The sequence below is a fragment of the Mesoplodon densirostris genome, chromosome 12 (assembly GCF_025265405.1).
Source record: "Mesoplodon densirostris isolate mMesDen1 chromosome 12, mMesDen1 primary haplotype, whole genome shotgun sequence".
NCBI lineage: Eukaryota > Metazoa > Chordata > Mammalia > Artiodactyla > Ziphiidae > Mesoplodon > Mesoplodon densirostris.
The window spans coordinates 14,895,663-14,916,989 of NC_082672.1; the positions used below are offsets into that span (position 1 = coordinate 14,895,663).

The 21,327-nt window shown below is 41.6% G+C and overlaps 1 protein-coding gene across 3 annotated transcripts in view; it reads right to left on the reverse strand.

Annotated features, from left to right (window-relative positions):
* Positions 1-19,377, reverse strand: part of ESR1 (estrogen receptor 1) — a 263,410-nt gene extending 244,033 nt beyond the window's left edge. For 2 of the 3 annotated variants that reach the window (XM_060114314.1, XM_060114313.1), the window contains exon 1: positions 18,926-19,377. In XM_060114314.1, the coding sequence (XP_059970297.1) occupies positions 18,926-19,377 (452 nt within the window). The remainder of the gene's footprint in view (positions 1-18,925) is intronic. The other variant, XM_060114315.1, reaches the window with a different exon arrangement.
* Positions 19,378-21,327: the final 1,950 nt, after the last annotated feature.

Sequence of the window (21,327 nt, forward strand, 5' to 3'; positions counted from 1 at the left end):
CTGTGACACTTTTCCACATTTGAAAATAGCAATACCAATATTTTCTCTAGCTAGGGAATTGACAGCATTGGATAATATTTACAAAAAGAAACTAAAAATCCTGAAGGCAGATGCTGATGTTAATCTTTAAAACCTATTTTGAAATACATACATAGTAGTGTTCCAATAAATGTATGACACTGAAAAGGATTTTAATTACTGTCTAATCCTTGACTCCTCCCACATGCTACATCAAAACTGTCAGGAGGGCCTCCCTGGTGGCGCAAGTGGTTGAGAGTCCGCCTGCCGATGCAGGGGATACGGGTTCGTGCCCCGGTCTGGGAGGATCCCATATGCCGCGGAGCGGCTGGGCCCGTGAGCCATGGCCGCTGAGCCTGCGCGTCCGGAGCCTGCGCGTCCGGAGCCTGTGCTCCGCAACGGGGGAGGCCACAACAGTGAGAGGCCCGCATACCGCAAAAAAAAAAAAAAAAAAAAAAAAAAACTGTCAGGAAATCCCAACAGCTTGACCTTGAAAGTATAAATCAGTGCAAATTCTTGATACTTATAAAAGTACTGTTAACTTTTAAATATGCTAATCATAGTATAGTTGTGTTTTTTAAAAAATAGTCCCCATCCTTCAGACACACATACAGAAATATGTACAAATAAAATATAATTGCCAAAGCTGGGTGATGAATACATGAAGGGTCGTTATGCTACTGCACGTCTGTCAAGGTTTGAAAACTTTCACAATAAAAACTCAGATCAGGTCATTCCGCTCTTCAAAACCCTCTGTTGGATCTCCCACTCATTCAGAGTAAAAGCCAGCACCCTGACAATGACCTGCAAAGGCCCTGTTCACTCTGACGCCTACACTCCTTTCTGTCCTCACCTCCAACTTGGTGCTCCACTCTGTCATCCCAGCCTCCCTGTCTCATACACACAGGGCACACTCCTGTCCCAGGGCCTTTTCACTGCTGTGACCTCGGCCTGAAATACTCTTCACTGAGATATTCTCATGCCCTTCCCTATTTCACATCTTCGCTTAAGTGTCGCTTCCCTAATGGAACCTTTCCTGATTGGTCTGATTTGTTTACTGGTCTGTTCCCAGTGCCTAGCATAGTGCCTGGCATAGAGTAGGTGGCCAATAAATATCGGTTGTGGAATGAATGAATGAATGAATAAATGAAAGGGCAAACTGGGTCAGCCATCCGGTGAACCTAGGTGGGGGTCCTACAACATCAACAGGGTGAAGTAAGAGCATGTCAGACAGGCTGCATTGGTGACTCTAAACCAGACTGGCAAACAGTGATTTCAAATACTCCTTGGACCAACGGTCCAGTGTGGTACCCAGGAAGTCAGCAAAGTTAATGCAGCAAAGTTTTCTAGAGACTGAGTCTCAAGCAGCCAGGAGATCGATCCTCCAGATCCCTGAGCCAGCCCTGCACTCCACCAAGCAGTTGGCCACCGACACCGACTACCTGATCACATGACGGCCACCCCTGGGCATGCTGCCACCCCACACCCTCCAGAACATCCTGACACTCCTGAAGACCAAACCTGAGGAATAAAGACAGGTCACCAAAGGCCTGTGCTGTAGCCTCACCACCATCATGGCCGCCACACGGAGTTCAGGCTACTGACATCCCCAGATGCCTGGCTGAGGAGAAGGTCAGGGCTGGGCTTCTGAGGTCACAGCGACTCTCCAGAATGGATCTGTTCTAAAAATCCACCCAGGATTAGACAGAATTTGTTTTTAAAAGACTTGATTGATTTGTACCCTGGAAAAACAGTTGTAAGTTAGAGGAATGTTATTTATTAGAGAAGAATTTTCAGGTGATTTTTAAAATGATCTGATCTTGAAAACTGAATTAATAAATACTGTGAAATGAAGAAAAAAAAAAAAAAACAGCTGCTCTGCTACTCTTTGGAAACATCAGTGTCTCAGGCCTCCCAGCACAGGCTGGCATGTTGTAGCCTTTGCGTTTGCAGACTTGCCTCCCATTTCTGGACAGCAGCCTCTTGAGATTCCTCTGGTTTCTAGACAGTACCCTCTCATGGTTCTGTCTAGACAGTGCAGTCAGAAGCAATCTGAAATCTCTGAGAAAAAGGGCTCAGATTCCCAGTCACTACTCCACTTGCTCAGTCTTCTTACAAGACTTGGCCTTGGTCACACGGAAGTCAATATTATACATTGTTATTACCCTTATAAGTGGTATTTATGACTTGTTATCTTTCATGCTGAAATACTCTTACATAAAATACTGAATCTTCTGCCATAGTTCTGCAAGGTATAAGCATGCTATGAAGCAGAAAACAATCAAACCAACCAAACTTCCATTTACTACCCTCCCATCCCCAGTGCTCTGTTCAAACCTGGCTCACATCCATTTGGGGCAAAATCACTCAGCTGTTAGCCAGTGGCCTCAGTTGCCGCCAGCTCAAGCAACAAGTTTCCCAAGCAGCTGAGAACCGAGTTCTAACTCTTCCTCCCACCAACCCTCCCCCCAAACCCAGCTATGCCTTGGCATGTGACTCTGGGAGTTCTTCAATGTCCTTGAGTTTGGGCTGAGTAAAAGGAAATGTTTCCAAAGACTTGGGACTTCTCACTCACACTTTGTTCCCCATGGTCTCACCAAAAAGACTTCAGAGAATTTCCCTCTAGAAAATTACACACGTACAGTTATCTGACCTATACTCATAAGACTGTTGGAGCAATTACTTATCCCACAGACTCCCAGGCAGCTCCTTATTTCACCCCTTAGCCTTGATTTCTTTACAAACCCCCTACTATCCATGTATTGGAGGTCCCCCATGCCACACGCCATCCCTGAAAGCCCATTTGCAGCCATGCATTGAGGCCCCTCACGCAGCACGCCATCTCCCAAGCCACCATAGCCAAGCTCAAGTTCTCCTGTATGGAGTCAGCCACCCCAGCGTGCTAAAAACTAAAGAAATGGATGAGGGGGAGTGCAGATCTGTTCAATGCTCTATCCAGATAGGAGCTGTACATTTTCTTCTAAATCTTTCATGCTCTAGAAAGCATTTCAGAGAATAATTTTTCTAAACTATTTTCTGAAATCAATCAGAATGCTGCAAAAATAAGGGAATTCCCCCCAAACAACCAAAAAAAGTTCACTCAGTATATTACTCACTCACAAAATTATCTAACTAGGTGTTCTGATGACAGGTCTCTTTTACTAGGTCCTTACTCTTTGATTTTCTCCTCACATAGAATTATAATATTGTAATATTATATTGTAATATTTTCCCTTGTACTCTGTCTATCTTTTCAGGTAACAGAATGAAGAGCTATATCATTCTGTATTTACTCTAAACCTATGTCCTTAATTATAATCAATAACGATGACAAAAGTTTTAAGTGTACAGATTCCACATCGGCGTGCCTCCTTTCCTGGTAGGAAAAGGCAGGTGGACATCTGTGTTCCAGCTGGAAGAGAAAGCCATAAAACATAACCTTCAGCCTTCAAAAATGAAGCTCAGTAAACAGTCAGGTAATATGGCTGGGGCTACCAGATTTACCCAATAAAAATGCAAGATACCCAGTTAAGTTGAAGTTCAGATCAACAGCAAAGAATCTTTTAGTATAATATCATGTGGGACATAGTTAGACTAAAAGAGTTTTTTGTTATTTATCTGAAATTCAAATTTACCTGAGCATCCTATACTTTACTGGGCAATCCTAAATATGATGCTTTTAAGAGAAGGCAACAGAGATGCATGAGCCTGGCAGAAATGACAGAGTTGAGTCCAGGACAGTGGGAAAGGTTACACCACAGGCTTAACCATGCTTTTCTTGTCAAGAGACAGAAGTCTGCTTTGGACAAAATTAGGCAATTTTGAAGGTGCATTAACTATTGGGCCAATGGGATATCACATTAAATTAATGTTTACTCATTTACTAAAATTACATAGAAGTTTAAACTACTAATGTACCTTCTGATTCACATGGCTTAGATCACCAAAGAGAAGCTCACTCAATGCTAAGTACGATCTAGCACCACACCATGAGGCACGTGGCCTTGAATTAATTGATCATTCTCACTTTCCATCCGCCAGCTGCTGCTCTCCTTCCTGTAGATCCAATTAGAAAGTTTTAGCCTATACCTTGAGAATATTAAAATGATCATATTCCAAGGAGAAATAGTGACTTAGAAAAAGTCACCATTGACCTAATTATCCTTTCTGTATATATCAATAGCATCCCTGGGCTACAAGGAACCACCAGAATGCAGAATGCGGGACAAAAGCTCTCAAAATATCACTACGGAAGTTTTGTCCTCAACTTCTTAGTGAAAGTCATTTTGCTGAGAGGCTACTGATACCATTTTCACAACCAGAAGAAAATACTTTTTGGTCTACAATTTTTCACAAAAGAGAAAAGAAATGGGAAAGGCAACCTCAAGAAATCTATAGTAACTTCTCCACTTCAAACTGTTGTTCTTCCCCACATATAAAAATCCTCCTTTCCATGAAAAAAAGTCATCAAATGTTAAAAAAAGTGTAGTTAATCCCTCCACGCTCTCTTTACAGTATTACTAACTGTAAGATTATTAACACATTCTTTTCATATATTTTAATTGACAATTCTAACAGTTCTTTAACTCATTAAAAAAATGAAAGTCAAAAAAATAGTATAGTTTTAATTATAAATCCTAGCCTATAAATATAAATTTCTACAGAATAAGTGGTGTCAAATCATCTTGGTTTAGTACAGTTATAACCCATCAGCCATGCCCTTCTTTAACACATTTATCAGGAACATTAATTATACCTGGGACATATGGTTCCATCAATTGCCATTCTTATTAAACTTACATTTCATTTCCTGGAACAGTATTAAACTACAAGGGGAAAAATTTAATAGTAAACAGTATATAGCCAACACTGGGTTTAGTGATTAGTCCAAAAGAAGACACATGATTTTCAACATGGGCCCTTGTTATTAAAAAAAATGCCTATTGTAACGAGGCTGCTGGATCAAGCACAGACTGAATTATTTTTTAATTTTGCCAATACTAAGGTGAAATATCTATTATGAAATAATGCAAGTTCCATTTTCACATTGGTAATTATGGAATAAAAATAGCATCCAACTGCTTTAGAAATCTAAAAGGAATCAGTATAAGTCTCTAGAGAAATCCAGTCAGGTAATTCTTAACCTTTAAGCCCAAGAGGAAAAAAAAGAAAAACAAGAAAGGAAATCTTCAAACACAAAGTAACAAGATAGAGTCATCCCTTGGTATCCGAAGGGGATTGATTTCAGGACACCCCCCACCCCCCACTCCCGCCTAGAATCCTAAAATCCATGGATGCTCAAGTCCCTTATATGAAATGGCATAGTATTTGCATATAACCTATGCACATCCTCCCACATACATTAAATCGTCTCTAGATTATTTGCAGTACCTAATACAACATAAACAGTTGTGAATACGATGTAAATGCTAGTAAACAGTTGCCTGTGCACAGCAAATTCAAGTTATGTTTCTGGGAAATTTCTGGAATTATTTCCCCCAATATTTTCCGTGGGCAGTTGATTGAGTCCTCGGAGTCAGAACCCTTGGATACAGAGGGCTGACTGTATAGTTATTAGAACTGAGAGGAAATGATCTAAACGTTAAGTATAGGAAATAAGTCTCCCCGATTCTTAAAACTGAAGTGTTAAACCAATGTTAAACATTCTCATGGGGCCAAACAACAGTTGAATTCATGGCCTGTCTAGACAGGCATGGCTGGTGCATTCACTTGAGCCATCGCTGTAGTTTTGTAGTGATCAGCGTCAGGCGTTCCTTCATTCCACGTTGCTTGAGCTTCTACCCTACATGCTAGAACTACAGCACGCAGGGCACGGCCCCGACATCCTCAGTGAACAGAGGCTGGTCACACCTCCATCTGCTAAGTAGGACGTGGTGGGCTGGAGACAGACATAGGTTCCAGCTCTGGCTCGGCCCACACCAGCTGGGGAACTCTGGGGAAGTCACTTCCCCTCTCAAGACTTCAGTTGCTTCAATTAGAAAATAAAGAGGTGGGAATCCATCAGGCCTAAGGTCCCGCCTAGATTTAAAATACTCTGATTTTATGGCTTTATTTGTGTAAAAAGAGGTTTGGACCAAATGAATACTATAATTATTAATATATATATTATGTATATATTAATATAATATATTAATATAATTATATTAATTATTAGTATATTATATTATAATTTATTATATATATTATTTTATATATATGTTATAATATATTATTATAATAATATTATATTATTAGTAGTATATTAATTATTAATTATAATAGTATAAATCCAGATTTTAAATTCTTGGGTGGGTTTCACATGCAGAGAAATGCATAAGGTGGCTATCAGGAAGTCTTTGTAAGATTTTATTTAATGGCTCCTCCTGGTATCAGAAGGGAAAACGTTCCCTTACTAAATGGAAAAATGTTTAAACATGATTTTAGCAAGCAGCATAAAAATAGTCATTTCCCGTAAAACTAAAAGAAGCAGTCTTGGGATGTAGTCTAAGATGAAAGTATTGTCACAACTAAATATAAAGATATTACAAGGAATTAAACCAACTGCCAAGTAAATAAATCAGTGACAGAAGACATCCTGTCAATTTTTGTGCATGATATAGTAGGTTAAAACTTGAGCTCCAGAGTTCACCTTCTAAATTTAGATTCCCTATTTCTCCATTACTGGCTGTGTGAGCTTGGGCAAGTCACTTGCCCTCTCTTAGTTTCTTTGCCCATAAAATGGGAATAATAACAGTATCAGCCTCTTATGGTTGGTGTAAGGATTCAACAAGATCATCCATTTAAGGCTTTCAGCAAGGTGCCTACTGCACTATGGTCAAAAAATACTAGCCACTGCTATTATTAAAGTTATTTGTCCTATTTGTAACAATTTACTCTTTTCGGTTAATTCAACAATTTGGCTCTATAAATTATTAGGCATTCATTCTGTCCAAGGAACTGGGCTGGAACTCTAGGGAGGACCAGGAAATCAGACTCAGCATCTCTTCACAGCCTCACCCACTCTTCTCTGACTGCCTAAATCCTACCTCCATCAAACCTTTCTGGATCTGTTCCTCAGTAGATGGGAGCCCTCTGTCTGGTTAAGTGCCCCTCCTCAGTGCCTCTAGTGGGTCCCTCCTCTATCACCATTCTTATTCCACTGGTTTTCAATTGTCTATACACTTGTCAGCTCCCTCACTTAACTATGAGCAACTTAATGACAGATAAGGTGTCCAATCTTTGTAGCTACCACAGAAGTCATTATATGATTGACATTTGATAAAGCTTACTGAGTGAATATACACATTAATTAATAAACTGTAGACAATTACTCTAAATTAATCTATAAAATTAATGAAACAATCATTTCATTAATAATGAGTTAATATATGAATGAACATTAATGTTATTAATAATTGGTAACAATTAAATAGATGGGGGAGAAAAATCTATTCACAACCATAATGAAAGGCATTCTATGGTGATTTCCATAATAGAGGTACCCAAAAAGGTGCTCTATGTGCACAATGAACACTGAAAGAATGCCAGGTGGATAACCCATCTGGTGGAGGTGGCATTTGAACTGAACTTTGAGTTTTGGGTAGACTCAGCCTAACATAGATGGGACAAGAAGAAAGAAAGGTATATTATGTGAGAGATGGAGATGACTGAAGAATGGAAGTGGGAATGTGACCGTTTAAATTTGGTTTTTTTGGTTTTTGGGTTTTTTTAATTTATTTTATTTATTTTTCGCTGTGTTGGGTCTTTGTTGTTGCACGCAGGCTTTCTCTAGTTGCAGAAAGCAGGGGCTACTCTTCGCTGCAGTGCGTGGGCTTCTCATCGTGGTGGCTTCTCTTGTTGTGGAACACAGGCTCTAGGCACATGCACTTCAGTAGTTGTGGTTCGTGGGCCCCAGAGCACAGGCTCAGCAGTTGTGGCGCACGGGCTCAGTTGCTCCATGGCATGTGGGATCTTCCCGGACCAGGGCTCGAACCCATGTCTCCTTCATCGGCAGGCGGACTCTTAACCACTGCGCCACCAGGGAAGCCCCTTAAATTTGGTTTTGAACAAGAGTGACAGGAGACGATGAGTTGGAGTCAAATTACAAGGGCTTTGAACATGGCACTATAGGATATGCATCTGTTCTGTGATGGTGAAAAGCCACTGAAGGCTTTGAAAGAGAGGAAGGACCCAATCCAATGTCTACTTTGGGTAGTAAGCTCAGGTAAACTGGAAAATTAGAGTTTGAAAGCTCAAAATCAGTAAGGAACTATTACAGCAATAATAGACAATTGGCTGTGTGCAGAGAAAAGAGAGGAGGACACGAAAGGCATTTGAGAAGGAGCTTCTTTCTGTGTTTTTGAGACCTGCAAGAAGATGCCTGGTACCGCATTTCTGTGAACTACAGTTGCTCAACATAGAAACGCTACAACTTGTGAATATGCCTACCAGTCACCTAACACCTTTGCTAGCCATTTTCTAATGTTAAACACAGACTCCTTAGATGAGGGTTGGGCTCGTTATGGAAAAGCAACTTTGGTTTTATCAATCACAACTCTGAGCATCAGACACAAAACACAAAGAACCAGAGAGCCCTGGGCCCGTGGGTTGATAGCGCCTCATGGTGTAGGGCCTAGAACATCGTGTGGACATCAGAGGAGCCCCATGCTCACTTCAATCAAACAATTGTACTGATATTTAGAGGCTGTATCAAGAAGGCTAGAGTCTGGTGTGTGGCAACGATCGGAAGAACTAAAGAGAAGAGAACCCTGTTGGAGAGGAAGGTTCAAGGATTTCAATAACCTCCAATTATCTAAACCTTTACCAAAAACCCAAATCATGCCCGCTAATCGGCATAGGTGTGTACAGTTGACTCTTGAACAAACACGGGGATTATGGGCACCAACCCTCAGCCCAATCAAAAATCCGAGTATATACACCTGAAATGAGCATAATGCCGTAAATCAACTGTACTTTAATTAAAAATATTCCTGGTATATCTTATAGCCCGCCTCCATATCCGTGGTTCCTCCTGTATCCCCAGTTCTGCATCTGTGGATTCAGCCAACAGCATATCGTGTAGCACTATAGTACTTATGTTGAAACCAATCCGCCTGTGCGTGGATCCAAGCAGCTCAAACCTGTGTTGCTCAAGGGTCAACTGTATTTGCATTCATGTTTTTGGTTGTTTCCTAATTTCATCTTCATATCCTGTGGCAAAAGTCTGCAACCTCATACTCTTCCATTTGCCTTCTTTGTATCTAGTCAATATCCAATGCAACCGCCTACTTTATACGTTATTTTGGAAAGATGAGGAGTAGAAATTAACGTTACTGTCATTTTTCTCCTCAGCACTCTTTCCTCCTTCCCTCTGCTTCTGAAACCCAAGAGACTCAGTTAAATGGAGACTTGGAAAACAGGCAGCCCTGGGTATGAATAGTCTTCCTGGGGTCAGAACACAGCAAAACCCTGGGGCCACCGTGACAGACGGGCATAGGAAGATTAAATGTGATAACACTTACGGAAGTGCTGGGAGACTTCGAATCAGTGGACTGATTGCTTATTCACGCTTCACCCCCAGGGCAGTTATCCAAACTGTCGAGATACGGCACAGGTCTCAGTAGGTTTTTTTTTTTTTTTACGGTACGCGGGCCTCCCACTGCCGTGGCCTCTCCCATTGCGGAGCACAGGCTCCGGACGCGCAGGCTCAGTGGCCATGGCCCACGGGCCCAGCCACTCCACGGCATGTGGGATCCTCCCGGACCGGGGCACGAACCCGCATCCCCTGCATCGGCAGGCAGACTCCCAACCACTGCACCACCAGGGAAGCCCCTCTCAGTAGTTTTTTAATCATCTGGGTGATTCTGAAATCCTCCTTGATTCTAACGTGCAGCCAGGTTGAAAATCCACTTTTACAGACGCTCTATAAATGCTGGCTCCCATCCCTCTTCCCTCTCTGTGTCCCTCTTTCAGAATCACAGAGAAATTCCCTCCTTGCCCTTGTACGTCATGGCTTCTCCATAGACTGTTTCCGTCAATTTCAACTACTTCCCTCTCTAGCGTTGCTTCAGTCCAGCATACTTAATGCCTTTCCCTCTTTTTTATTGATTGATTTATTTTTTATTTATTTGGAGTTTTTTACAGTTGCTTTGTTTTGTTTTGCTCGCACAGTATCTGGCCTACACTGAGCATTTCTAAAAATACTAGCTTCCTGCTTCCTTTAGGTTGGAAAAGTTTAACTTCTAATCACAATAGGGTATTAAAGTTGATCCCTTGAAGGCAAAATAAACAAATATAGAGAAGTTACAAACATGCCAGACTCTTAAAGAGCTCTCATAGTCACCTTCTTCAGTGCAGAGTTGCCAATTCCCTTCTAAAGAAGTAATGAAAAATTGTGGCTGGCTACGTGCTGGGTGTGTTCTCAGCCCTTGACGTCTCGGAACTCGTTTAATCCTCCCAACAACCAAAAGACATAGGTCCTATTTTGATTGGCATTTTACAATTGAGTAAACTGAGGCACACTGAGCCAGAGATTACAACTGGGCAAGGGTCAAGAAACAAGCTGCTGGTCTCCCAAACCTGTGCTTTCGTCACTTTATTATATACAATCAATTCTTATTACTTGCAAGTTAAGTTCTGTGAAGTACACAGTAGAAGCCACAAACAATGAATTGGTGAATACCATACCATCACTCCTAGGGGAAATACAGGGTTAAGTTCCTGAGAGCCTCTGGTTGTAACATTTAACCAAGCAATATACAGCCTTGTTTCATGTGTGTGTGTGTGTGTGTGTGTGTATGTGTGTGTGTGTGTGTTTCTGTTTAAAGACATCTTATTTAACATGTTGTTGACTTGTTGACATTAAAATCATGGCCAACAGCACTATAACTCATGCTGAATGAAGTTTATCTGACACGTATTTTCTCCATAAGGCACATCACAGCATTCTTGTACTTAGGAACACTAGACAGCACTTCAGCACGATGCTTTTTAAACAGCAAAATCACTAATGAAAAGGGCAAAAATGCAAAAAACACACAAACAAAGTGGCACTAAATGGACCTCAAACAGCACACTTGTTTACAGTCTGAGAGCTAAAAGAAGCAGGCAGAGCTCACCTTATTTGACCTCAGCTAGGAACGTGCATGTTGGATGACTCAAATTTTTCACTACTTCGTGCACGGCCGTGCTACTGTGAATGACTGAGAAAGTGTGATGAGTACTGATCGGAAGGTTACAAAAATGTCAGCGAGTATGCAAATTCATAAAAGTGCAGTCTGTGAATACTGGGAATCACTGAACTTGAAATGCCCAGTGGAGTCCTTTGCATTTTCATTCCTGAGAAAGGGGTATTTGCAAAATCCCCACATTCTTCCAATCCCATCTAAACATCTCTTCCGGACTGGCCTTTCTCCCTGCAAGAGACCAGAGGGAATCAGGGTAACTGGTGTTTCCTGCCTATCATGCTTCTAGGGACTTGGTGTGCCATGCACTTTGCCAAGGGCTGAGAGAAATACAGTGATATAAGATAGGCTTTCTGCTTGGACCAGTGCTCAGGGATTCCTCCTATTAGAAATCCAAGAGGCTTCTGGAGGCCTCTCAAGTTTTGTCAGATAACTAAAGAAAATATCTTCCCACTGTAACTAAATTGTATCCTGTACTCAAATTAGAATGCACATTCTCTCTCTCTGAAGTGCTTGAAATAATCCAGCAGAAATGTCTTCCCCCCTCCCCTGCCAAAAAAAGCAGAAGTCAAAGTTAGCATAAAGCAACCTTAAAATCAATTATGTCTCTGACAATGTTGTATAGTGAAAGTTTTACCAACAACAACACAAAAAAAACAAACTAGGGACTTCGTTGGCGGTCCAGAAGACTTCGCCTTCCAATGCAGGGGCTGCAGTTTCAATCCCTGGTCGGGGAGCTAAGATCCTACATGCCTCGTGGCCAAAAAACCAAAACATATAACAGAAGCAATACTGCAACAAATTCAATAAAGATTTTGAAAATGGTCCACATCAAAAAAAATCTTCAAAAAAAACACTTAAAATACCTTCATAAAGTAAGTAAAATGAATCATGGATGTACCTACGACTGTTTAAAGAGGAATGTTTTTGCTGACAACGAGGGAAATTACAGTCGGTCTTAAATGCATGGTGTAAGTTCACGTGGATCTAGATTCCTGAAAAGTAGGCCACCGGGAGACCACAGCAAAGGCTGCACTTTTTATCACCTCCATACCAAACTGACATGCAGAAGCCTGTGGCCCTAGGATTTCACCCACTCATGCAGTAAGACTCCTGGTTGCTCTGTGCTAACACTGATATGTTAACTGCTAGGAATACAAACACACATGTTATTGATATTTCATCTATGCCTTTGATGAGCTACACGCTTTGGAACAACGTAGCCAAATGAATGAATGAATGAATGAGCTACAAAAGCAATTTTACTAAGTGAAATTTTCTTCCAGAATTTTTGTTAAGCATCTATCCTTAAAGACAAGAAAAAATCGTTTTTGAAACTTTTACTGTACTTAATGCCACTTTTAATGTAGTGAATGGGTTATTAAGGCATATTCTTACACCACTGGCCTTCCCAGGCTAGGGAGGAACTCTGATGAGCCCTGTTCCAAATTTTATTAAAATAACAGACAACAGAGGTCAATAAAGAAATAAACCAGAAAAGATGGGAGGAAAACTGTGGGACTACACAGATGGAGTGACTAAAAGAGAAAAGAAAAAAGAAAGCTGGATAGCCGAAAAGAAGCCAAGAAGAGTTTAAAGGGAAGAACAGTAGAAAATAAAGCAAAGAAACAAGAAAACAGGAGAACAGACTATCAAAACAAAGATCAGAGGAGGAAAGAGAAAGGATGCCAATGCAAAAATTACTATTTCTAACACTATTTAGTTGCAGGAAACTAAAAGAGAATTCTCTTTTACTTTCAGGGTCTTAAAAGAAATTCCAAGTCTTTATGTGAGAGAAGTGAATTGTGAATCGAGTTGCCAAGAAAACTGCCCAGTAAGTAGTGCCTGGCATGCACACACGAAGGCTGCTGGGTCCCTGCACTCGCCACTGTTTGGGAACAGGAGGAATGAGGGCGAGGGATGCAGGCTGGAAATGGGACCACAACCACGGAGGGGGAGCCTTCGGGCCAGACAGCTCTGTAGCTTCCAAGCTGAAGGTGAGAATCTGAATATGAAACCTCAGAGGTCACTGGCCCATCTTGAAGGTGACAACTTTGGGGGGACCCTCAAAAAGAAGGACCCTAGCTGAGTTTATCGAGGGCTCACTGGGAAATATCCAGTCCTGAACGCTTCTTAATTAACTTTATTAACTTTCATTGATCTACTATAATTTTCCCAAGCCTAATTCACCGGAGCTTCAGAAAGTAGAAAATGAAAAGACAAAGTCACCTACTATCTCATGAAAGATGACACACTTGATTAAAGGAGAAGATGTTATGGGAACAAACTAAGAACTCAACGTGTTCCTCTAAAAAGTTCAGGGGAGAAACAAAGAAAAAAATCCAGGTGTGTTTGGACTTTTCTTTTTAAATTTCTGTATAGCAATGGGAGGTACTTAATAGATTTATGGTATTCATGTTATTGATAGTATTATTATTGAAAATTTTGACTATATATGTAAACTATAACTCCACAAAAATGAGTAAAGTACATTAAAAATTTTTCATTTCTGTTTGGATAGATATCGCCAGGCTACATAATAGGCATCCAGAAATACTACCCCAACTGACTTCGACACCTCCCTGCTGCTAGCATCATAATTGTCGTCACCGTCACCCTCCTCCTCTTCCTTCTCTCTGCCGCCACCGCCACCATCATCGTGGATTCCACCGTCACACCACCATAATACTTCCAAGAGTCAGTCCTACTCCTTATTCAATTATCACTTTGTTAAACCATATAAAATTTTGTCATTTGGGACCAAAACAGTTGCCTTTCTAGCCTTCATATTTTTAATAGGGTTTAAACATGTACATATAATTAAAAGTGTTGTTGATTAATGCAAAATGTTCCCCCATAATTCCTACTAATATTCTCTAAGGTGCAGAACTCAGCATTCATGGTTTCTTCTCTCATGAGCTCAAGAATATCATAAAGGTGTTTCCCTTCACCTCCAGCCCACTTAAGTCCTCAGATTTCAGAGGACGCTGTGAGAGTATGTTTTAGGGATGGAGTAGGGAACAGCTCAGACACACTGTTTTTTAAAATGATGTTATCTGTCAATGCATCAGCAGAGTTTAAAATATAAAATAAAACGGCTGGATGATTTTGATGGACTGCCTCCTTTCATGAAATCCTTTATACTTTCACTTTGGCTGGTTTGTGTTCAAGCAGCTGTATTTTGGGGATTGATATAGCATCTTTTCCTGGAGTATGAATTTGGGTTCTAAACAGTTGTGGCCACTCTGTTTTCCTTTCTTCGATAAGCAAACTGAGACTTAGAATTAAACCAAATGAGTAATTTGCCTCTATCAAGTCAATGTGTCCTAGAGAAGAAGGGAACCCACTTAGCCCTCTCTACTGGGTTCTTCTAAAGTTACATTAAAAATAATACTGAAGTCACTGGGGGGAGTTAGATTTATTATTTTTGTGCTGAATATGCATTTTAGAAAAAATAGAATTAAAATTCATATATTTCCTTACGTAAAACTATTATCACATAATCGGGGTGTTGACTTTTTAAAAAAATGTATCGATAAGATAGATGTTCTTTATGATAACCCAGACTGCAAACAAATGTTGCAGATGGTAATAAAGATTTTATTTAAATTTGGCTTCCACAGAAAATGAGTTCATATTATCATCAATCTATATTTGCAGTGAAACTCCTGACTACTTAAATCAGTTCTTCCCTGCAGTTTTATTTTTAGCTTACAAAAGCACCAGAACAAATATTAATATGTGAATAAAATAATAAAATAGCGATTGTTTGTACAGCTTATGTACTGCTTTCACATATACTAGCTCACGTGACAAAAGTACTAATGTCTTATCATGATCAGAAAGTCTGACATCTTTTATAGTTTTTTCTGATATCTATTGTTCTTGTCATTGTCAATTTCTTACCCCTGTCTTTTACATCCTTAAAATAAGAAACCAAAATGCTGAACCTGAATCTTCCCAAATTATGAATGTCACATCTTAAATATATTCACAAAAGTAATCCAGAGATCCAAATTAACGGAGTGTGAGAAAGAAGGTTAGAATAAGTGGCAATTACCTTTCAGGGGCTTTCTACAAAACACGTACAAGCCACATAGAGTAGGTGAAAATGAAATGGGGTTTGAAGATGTGATTCCGTTTCAACCTAAAATATACTCATTCCCGAGGCAATATGTGGCTCCTTGAACTATTCTTAGACCAACACAAAGAGTCAGGTAAACAGTAACAATTTAAATGACTGAAAAAAGTAAGAACAGGAAAAAAGGGTGCTGAGATATCACCTAACTACAAAGAAAGAATTACTGAAAATTTGAAAATTAACCATTCAAATCTCTCCCTAGAAGTGAGCCTTGCTCAAAGTTGAGAAATAGTTCTAAGTGTTCACCAATGCACAAACTAGGCACTAAATATATGCATACAGGCAGTAGACAAATCACTAGGGCTTTGGCTTTGATGCAAAAGGTTTGTATATTGGTCAAGTTTTTTGGAGAAGTGGGCAATATTTAGCCTTTAAGAATATTGAGTAATAAAACTGAAATCAGCACAGAGTATTAAATACCTCATGTGAATTTTTTAAAACATAGTGGATATAATTAATTTTCATCTTCAGTTTTATCCAAACTCCCTAAGATATTTGAACTTGCTAAGGAACCCAGGATAAGATTACTCCCACTTGCCTTCATCATGACATTTTATGACATTTTAGGTAAGACATATTTTGCAGAGTCACAGCTTGCCTATTTACAAATTTATTCCCTTTAAATAACAATTTGTTGGTACATGTGACAATCTTTCCCCATTACTATATGTCCAGGGCAGTTTTATCTGTTACATTTCTTCATACATAAATAAGGCTACATATTGTGGCCAAAATAAGAAAATACCCATAGCATCTTAATGCTAAATGATGTGAACTTCGCACAAATTCTCAGAACATCCCTGTGGGACGTTCAGGTGGACAATCCACACAGTAGATTTTATAAATGGAAAAGTTAAGAACCAGAAGTAATAAAGCTTAATCTAACTGACCCAAAGCCACCAGCTAATTTGTAAGAGAAAAATAAAATAAAGACAATCAAAACTGCTTTTTGGTTTGTGTCGATAAAACAACCAGCCACTTAACTAAACTTTTTGTTTTCTACTGACCATAACATTTTAGGTCAGTAGCTTTCAAACTTCTTTACCTCAAACCACGTAAGAAATACATTTTTAATCACAGCCAGCACAAACAAGCATGTATAATTAAAACAAATTTTCAGGAAACAAAACCTTCCCTTATTAGATATTACCCACTCGGCTATTTTCTATTATATTCTTTTCTATTTTATTCCTTTAAAAAATGTTCTAGACTCACTAAACTAATTTGGTGATCCTCTGGGTCACGACAAGCAGTTTGAAAACATTGCTTTTGGCCCCCAAAACTTTTCGTAACTACTGAAGAAAATTAGAGGTTCCTAAAAGAATCTGATCAGTTCTTTTTACGCAGAGTCAAACAGCAAACCTGAGACGGGGAAAAATATTAAGTAACATCTGTCTATTTGAAATAACTCTATTTCACAGAGCCTTCTTTTCCTCCCTGGGTAATAAAGGCAGAATTCAAACAAAAAAGAAAGGATGTTATGGTAAATAAACGACAAAGGAAAAAAATTATTCTAAAACTGAATTCCCACACAGAATCCCATGTGTATGAGTTTTTTACCTTATTTTTTTAAGTTCCACATATTTTTTTATTATTCTAAAAGTATCTGAATATCATCTAATGCAAAAAGTTTAAGATGGGGCATATTATAGCGATATTATTTGCCACTGGGATGATGAACAATTTTGAATAAAATGTGATTCCCCTCTTTATTTGACCATGCTCACTTTGTAATTATCAGCAAGGCAGTAAATAATCCACTGAGAAGCAGCCTCATTAGTGCCCATTGAAATTCAGTGGCATTAATTTGCAATAAAAGAACTGAAAATTAAATGGAAAAGAAAATAGTTTCTGGAGTCTACCGTAAGGTTATGGAATTCACATCATACCAGTGCCTTCCTTCACAACAAGGAGTTTAAAAGGTTTGAGTTAGACTTAATCGTTATACTTTGTTCTAACACTTTTTTTTTTAAGTGGGCAGAATAAATTCTTTTTTGTTTCCCATTTTAACCCTGAATTAAAACAAGTTAAATTAACGTGATAGATGCCAACTTTTTAAAGTTTTGTTCATTGTTTGTCTTCTGAGGAATAACTCAGGCTGGACCTGCTTGGCTGTGGGATGTTCTAAAGTCCTTTGAGGGGCTGAAGGATGTGGAGTATGTTCAGATACCCCGAGAGTCTGCCTTCACAATCCTCTGGGGCCACCCTGCACCTTCCTCCTATTTCTCCTGCTACAAATATCTCTGGATATAGAACACTGAATGGAAAATCAGTCCACAGCTTGCTATACAGAAGGATCTGGGTGAAAGTGGAAGGCAAGTCCAGGCACCAGTGTACAGTCAGGCAGTGCCTAACTCAGCACCCAGCCACGTGGGTACCCTGAGGCCTCCCAGCAGCACCTAGGGCACAGGTATTCACCCGGACCACCTGCCTAAGCCTTCCTCAAGTCCATCACGAAGAGAAGGGAGATGCTGTCAAAAGGGAAATGGGAGAAAGAGGGGAGAAGGAAAGTATAATCTCTACTGGGAAAAATAAGGACACAAAACATTTGCCTCTTAAGTCACAAAAGTGTCCCAAACTACCAACTGCTTCTGCGCCCTTGAAGGAAAAGCACAGAACCCTGCTCCCCAGTCCTGGGGCATTCTCCTCCCCGGTAGGCCAGAAATGAAACTTAGCTGTCAGGAAAGTATTTCAAAACACTCGAGCTTCGATGTGGCATGTGTTAAACCCACAGGACACTTATAAATCTCTGGCTGTCAGAAGTCTTCTGTCTGCTCTGACACGGACTCAGCCGGGTAACTCAGAAATCAGAAACTCCTTAAGAGCCATTGAATTCTATTGCTCCTCTGAGCAGCGCAATTCGATCCTACAGCCCTCCAAGGTGGTACGGGGAGGGCGAGGAAAGCGGTGCTAGGAATCGCTTCCCAAGGGATCACCTTCACCATCATTATCATCACCATCATCATAGCGTTCATATTTCCACCCCGAAATTCTAGGAGAAAGGAAATTTTGCAAGCACAGTAAAGCAAAATTGTAAAATAATACTAATAATATAAATAAATAAAATTCTGAGCTCCGCTAGCCCCAGACACCTTCAGCCTTAAATACCAAAGCGGGACATTTTCTAGGGACTCAGAGCACCTTGTGTTTATTTGCTCTGGGGTGTTCCACACACACACACACACACACACTAATAACCTCTGCTTTGCACAGTTTTCCAATATTTGTTTAGTTAGGAAGCACACGGGGTTTCGGATCTGCATCTCACGCAGACACTGGGGGCGGGGGTGGGGGAAGCGTGGAGAACAGAATGTTGCTTTTTTTTTTTTTTTTTTTTTTAAGCCGCCAGGCCAGGGAACTTGACTCTCGAACGCGAGATCCCCGCGTGACCCTGGGCCGGGCCGCGCGCTAGCCCTCGGGTCGCGTGTCCGCGGTTCCGGCGGCGGCCGGGTTGCTGGGCGCCCGGCCCCGCGGCCTGCGGGCCCCGCGAGCTCCCGGCGGCGCGGCCCCTCGCCCCCCGCTCCCTCCCGCCGCCGGGCGCGCGGCGGCCACCCCGACGTGGCGCAGCGGGCGGCGCGGGTACCTGTAGAAGGCGGGAGGGCCGGCCTCGCGCACCGCATAGCCGCTCGGCTCGTTCTCCAGGTAATAGGGCACCTGCTGGCCGTGGGGATGCAGGAAGGGCGAGAGCTGCGGCGGCGGGTGCAGGAGCACCAGCGGGCTCGGAGACACGCTGTTGAGCGGCGGGAAACCCCCCAGGCCGCTGGCGCCGAACGCAGCCGCCTCGGACCCGGGGCCATAGGCGAGGCCCGACTGGCCGTAGACGGGCGCGGAGGCGGCGGCCGCGGCGTTGAAATCGTACGCGGCGCCCTCGGGGTAGTTGTACACGGCGGGCTTGCTGCTGTCCACGTACACCTCGCTCAGGGGCCGCTCCAGGGGGATCTTGAGCTGCGGGCGGTTCAGGGGCTCCAGCTCGTTGGCTTGGATCTGGTGCAGCAGGGCCATGCCAGACGCTTTGGTGTGCAGGGTCATGGTCATGGTCAGTGGCCGCGGGCTAGGCGCAAACCGTCTCCCCCCCGCGGCAGAGGGCTCAGCAGCCGACCGGCCACCTGGAAGAAGAGCACAGCCCGCGGTTAGAGGCGGCGCAGCGCATGTCCCGCCGCGACGCGAGCTCCGGCCCTGCCCCGGGAGCCGGCCCGTCCGATGGAGCGGGCCGGCCGGACGCGAGCAAGTGCAGCCCGGCGCGAGCGCGCTCCGCCAACTCCCGGGCTCGGGTCTCCAACTTTAAGTACCGGTCTCCCGAGCTCGTATGCATTACAGAGGTGCTGGAAGCCGGCCAGGGGCTGTTGCCTTGCCCTGACGTTGGCTTAAACATCACTCCAGGCGCAGCTCGTTTTGGAGCGATCCCAAGGAGCAGCTTCCCTGAACTTTACTTTACTTGTCGCTGCTGGATAGAGGCTGAATTTCACTGCAGGAGGGCGGGGGAGCCGAGGGATCTCCTAAAGGTGGCCCAGAGAAGACGGGGTTTAAAACAAACTCGGAAGACTAATCCAGGGGCCGGCTTTCTCTAACGTGCTACCTTATGTGCCCCGTGCCAGGCTCCAATCTATCTCTGTTTGTCTCTCTTACTGTTTGATTCACGCTCCTCGTTGGCTGGAAATATGTAGTGTGTACATAGAATGACCCTGGGGAGGACCACTCTGTAACCGAGATACGGCAGATAGAGTGGGGTATGCGGCTGCATATGCAGACAGCTATATTTAGCAGCTGCCGGGACTGATGGGAGGCATCTGGGGAGAAAGGGGTGGAGATTCAAGGTGTACATATAGGAAGAGCCGCGCTTTGCAGCAGGAGAGTGCTGCCCGACCTCAGTTTTCCTCATCTTCAAAATTCTCCCAAAGTGTTCCCCTCCAGCCACGACCTTCTGAGATTCTCCCAGCCCGACTCGTCTGTTTGTGCTGGACCACAGTACTGTACTCGCTCCCAATAGGAATTCTAATGTGAATGACGATTTACAAAAAACTTCCGTTAGGCGGACATGGGTCTTCATGCCTTCCACTGATTATGCAACCAAAAGTTCAGAAAACTGAATATGAAACGTGACCTTACCATAAAAAAAAATAACCTCAGGTCATTAATCAAATCTTTGGCAATTAGGTTACACTGTTGGTCTAACCAACAAATTTGAAAAGGCAATGATACATTTCTGTTCTTTCATCCTATGATTGGACCTTCTTGGTTCACTTGGACTAGGATATGCAGAATCAAATATCCAGATTGAAAGAGAAATAGAAAAAAGTTTTGTACTGAATTAAAAACTAAACATGCTCAAGTACATTATATATATATATATAACATAATATATAATAATATATACTATATAGTATATAATTGTATATATAAGTATATATTTAAAAGATATGGTAAATATATTGTGCACCTATAATCTTGGACAGTTTATACTTTTTAATAAACTTCCTTTGCCCCAGCCTAATGAACTCTGGTATGACCATCAGATACTTTGCTTTAACTGCTATACCAAACACCTGACAGAATACCTGACAAAATATTTGTGTCATATATAAATGACAAGGATGCTGTTACTGATAGTAATATTTTGGGATATCTTTATACTAATAAGCACACATTTTACCTAATTCTTACAAGAACAGACAGACCATTTGGGGGTAATATGCAGATGCAGCTGATTTACTATGAAGCCAAAATTGAGCTCAGCAACAGTAACTATAGATTGTAAGCAAAGAAAGGGTTAAAAAACACATTAGGTGAATCACAGATATTTCTCTTTATGGCCAGCAACCATTACTTTCCAAAGCAATTTTTTTACAGATGACTTCGTGTCGGTAAATCACACTTTCAATTTTCAAATGTCTTTTTTAAACCCATGCAAAAGCACTTCAGAGGGCTCTTAAAAATATGAACCTGCCGAATTATATGTAAATTACACAAAGAACCTTACAAGTCCTG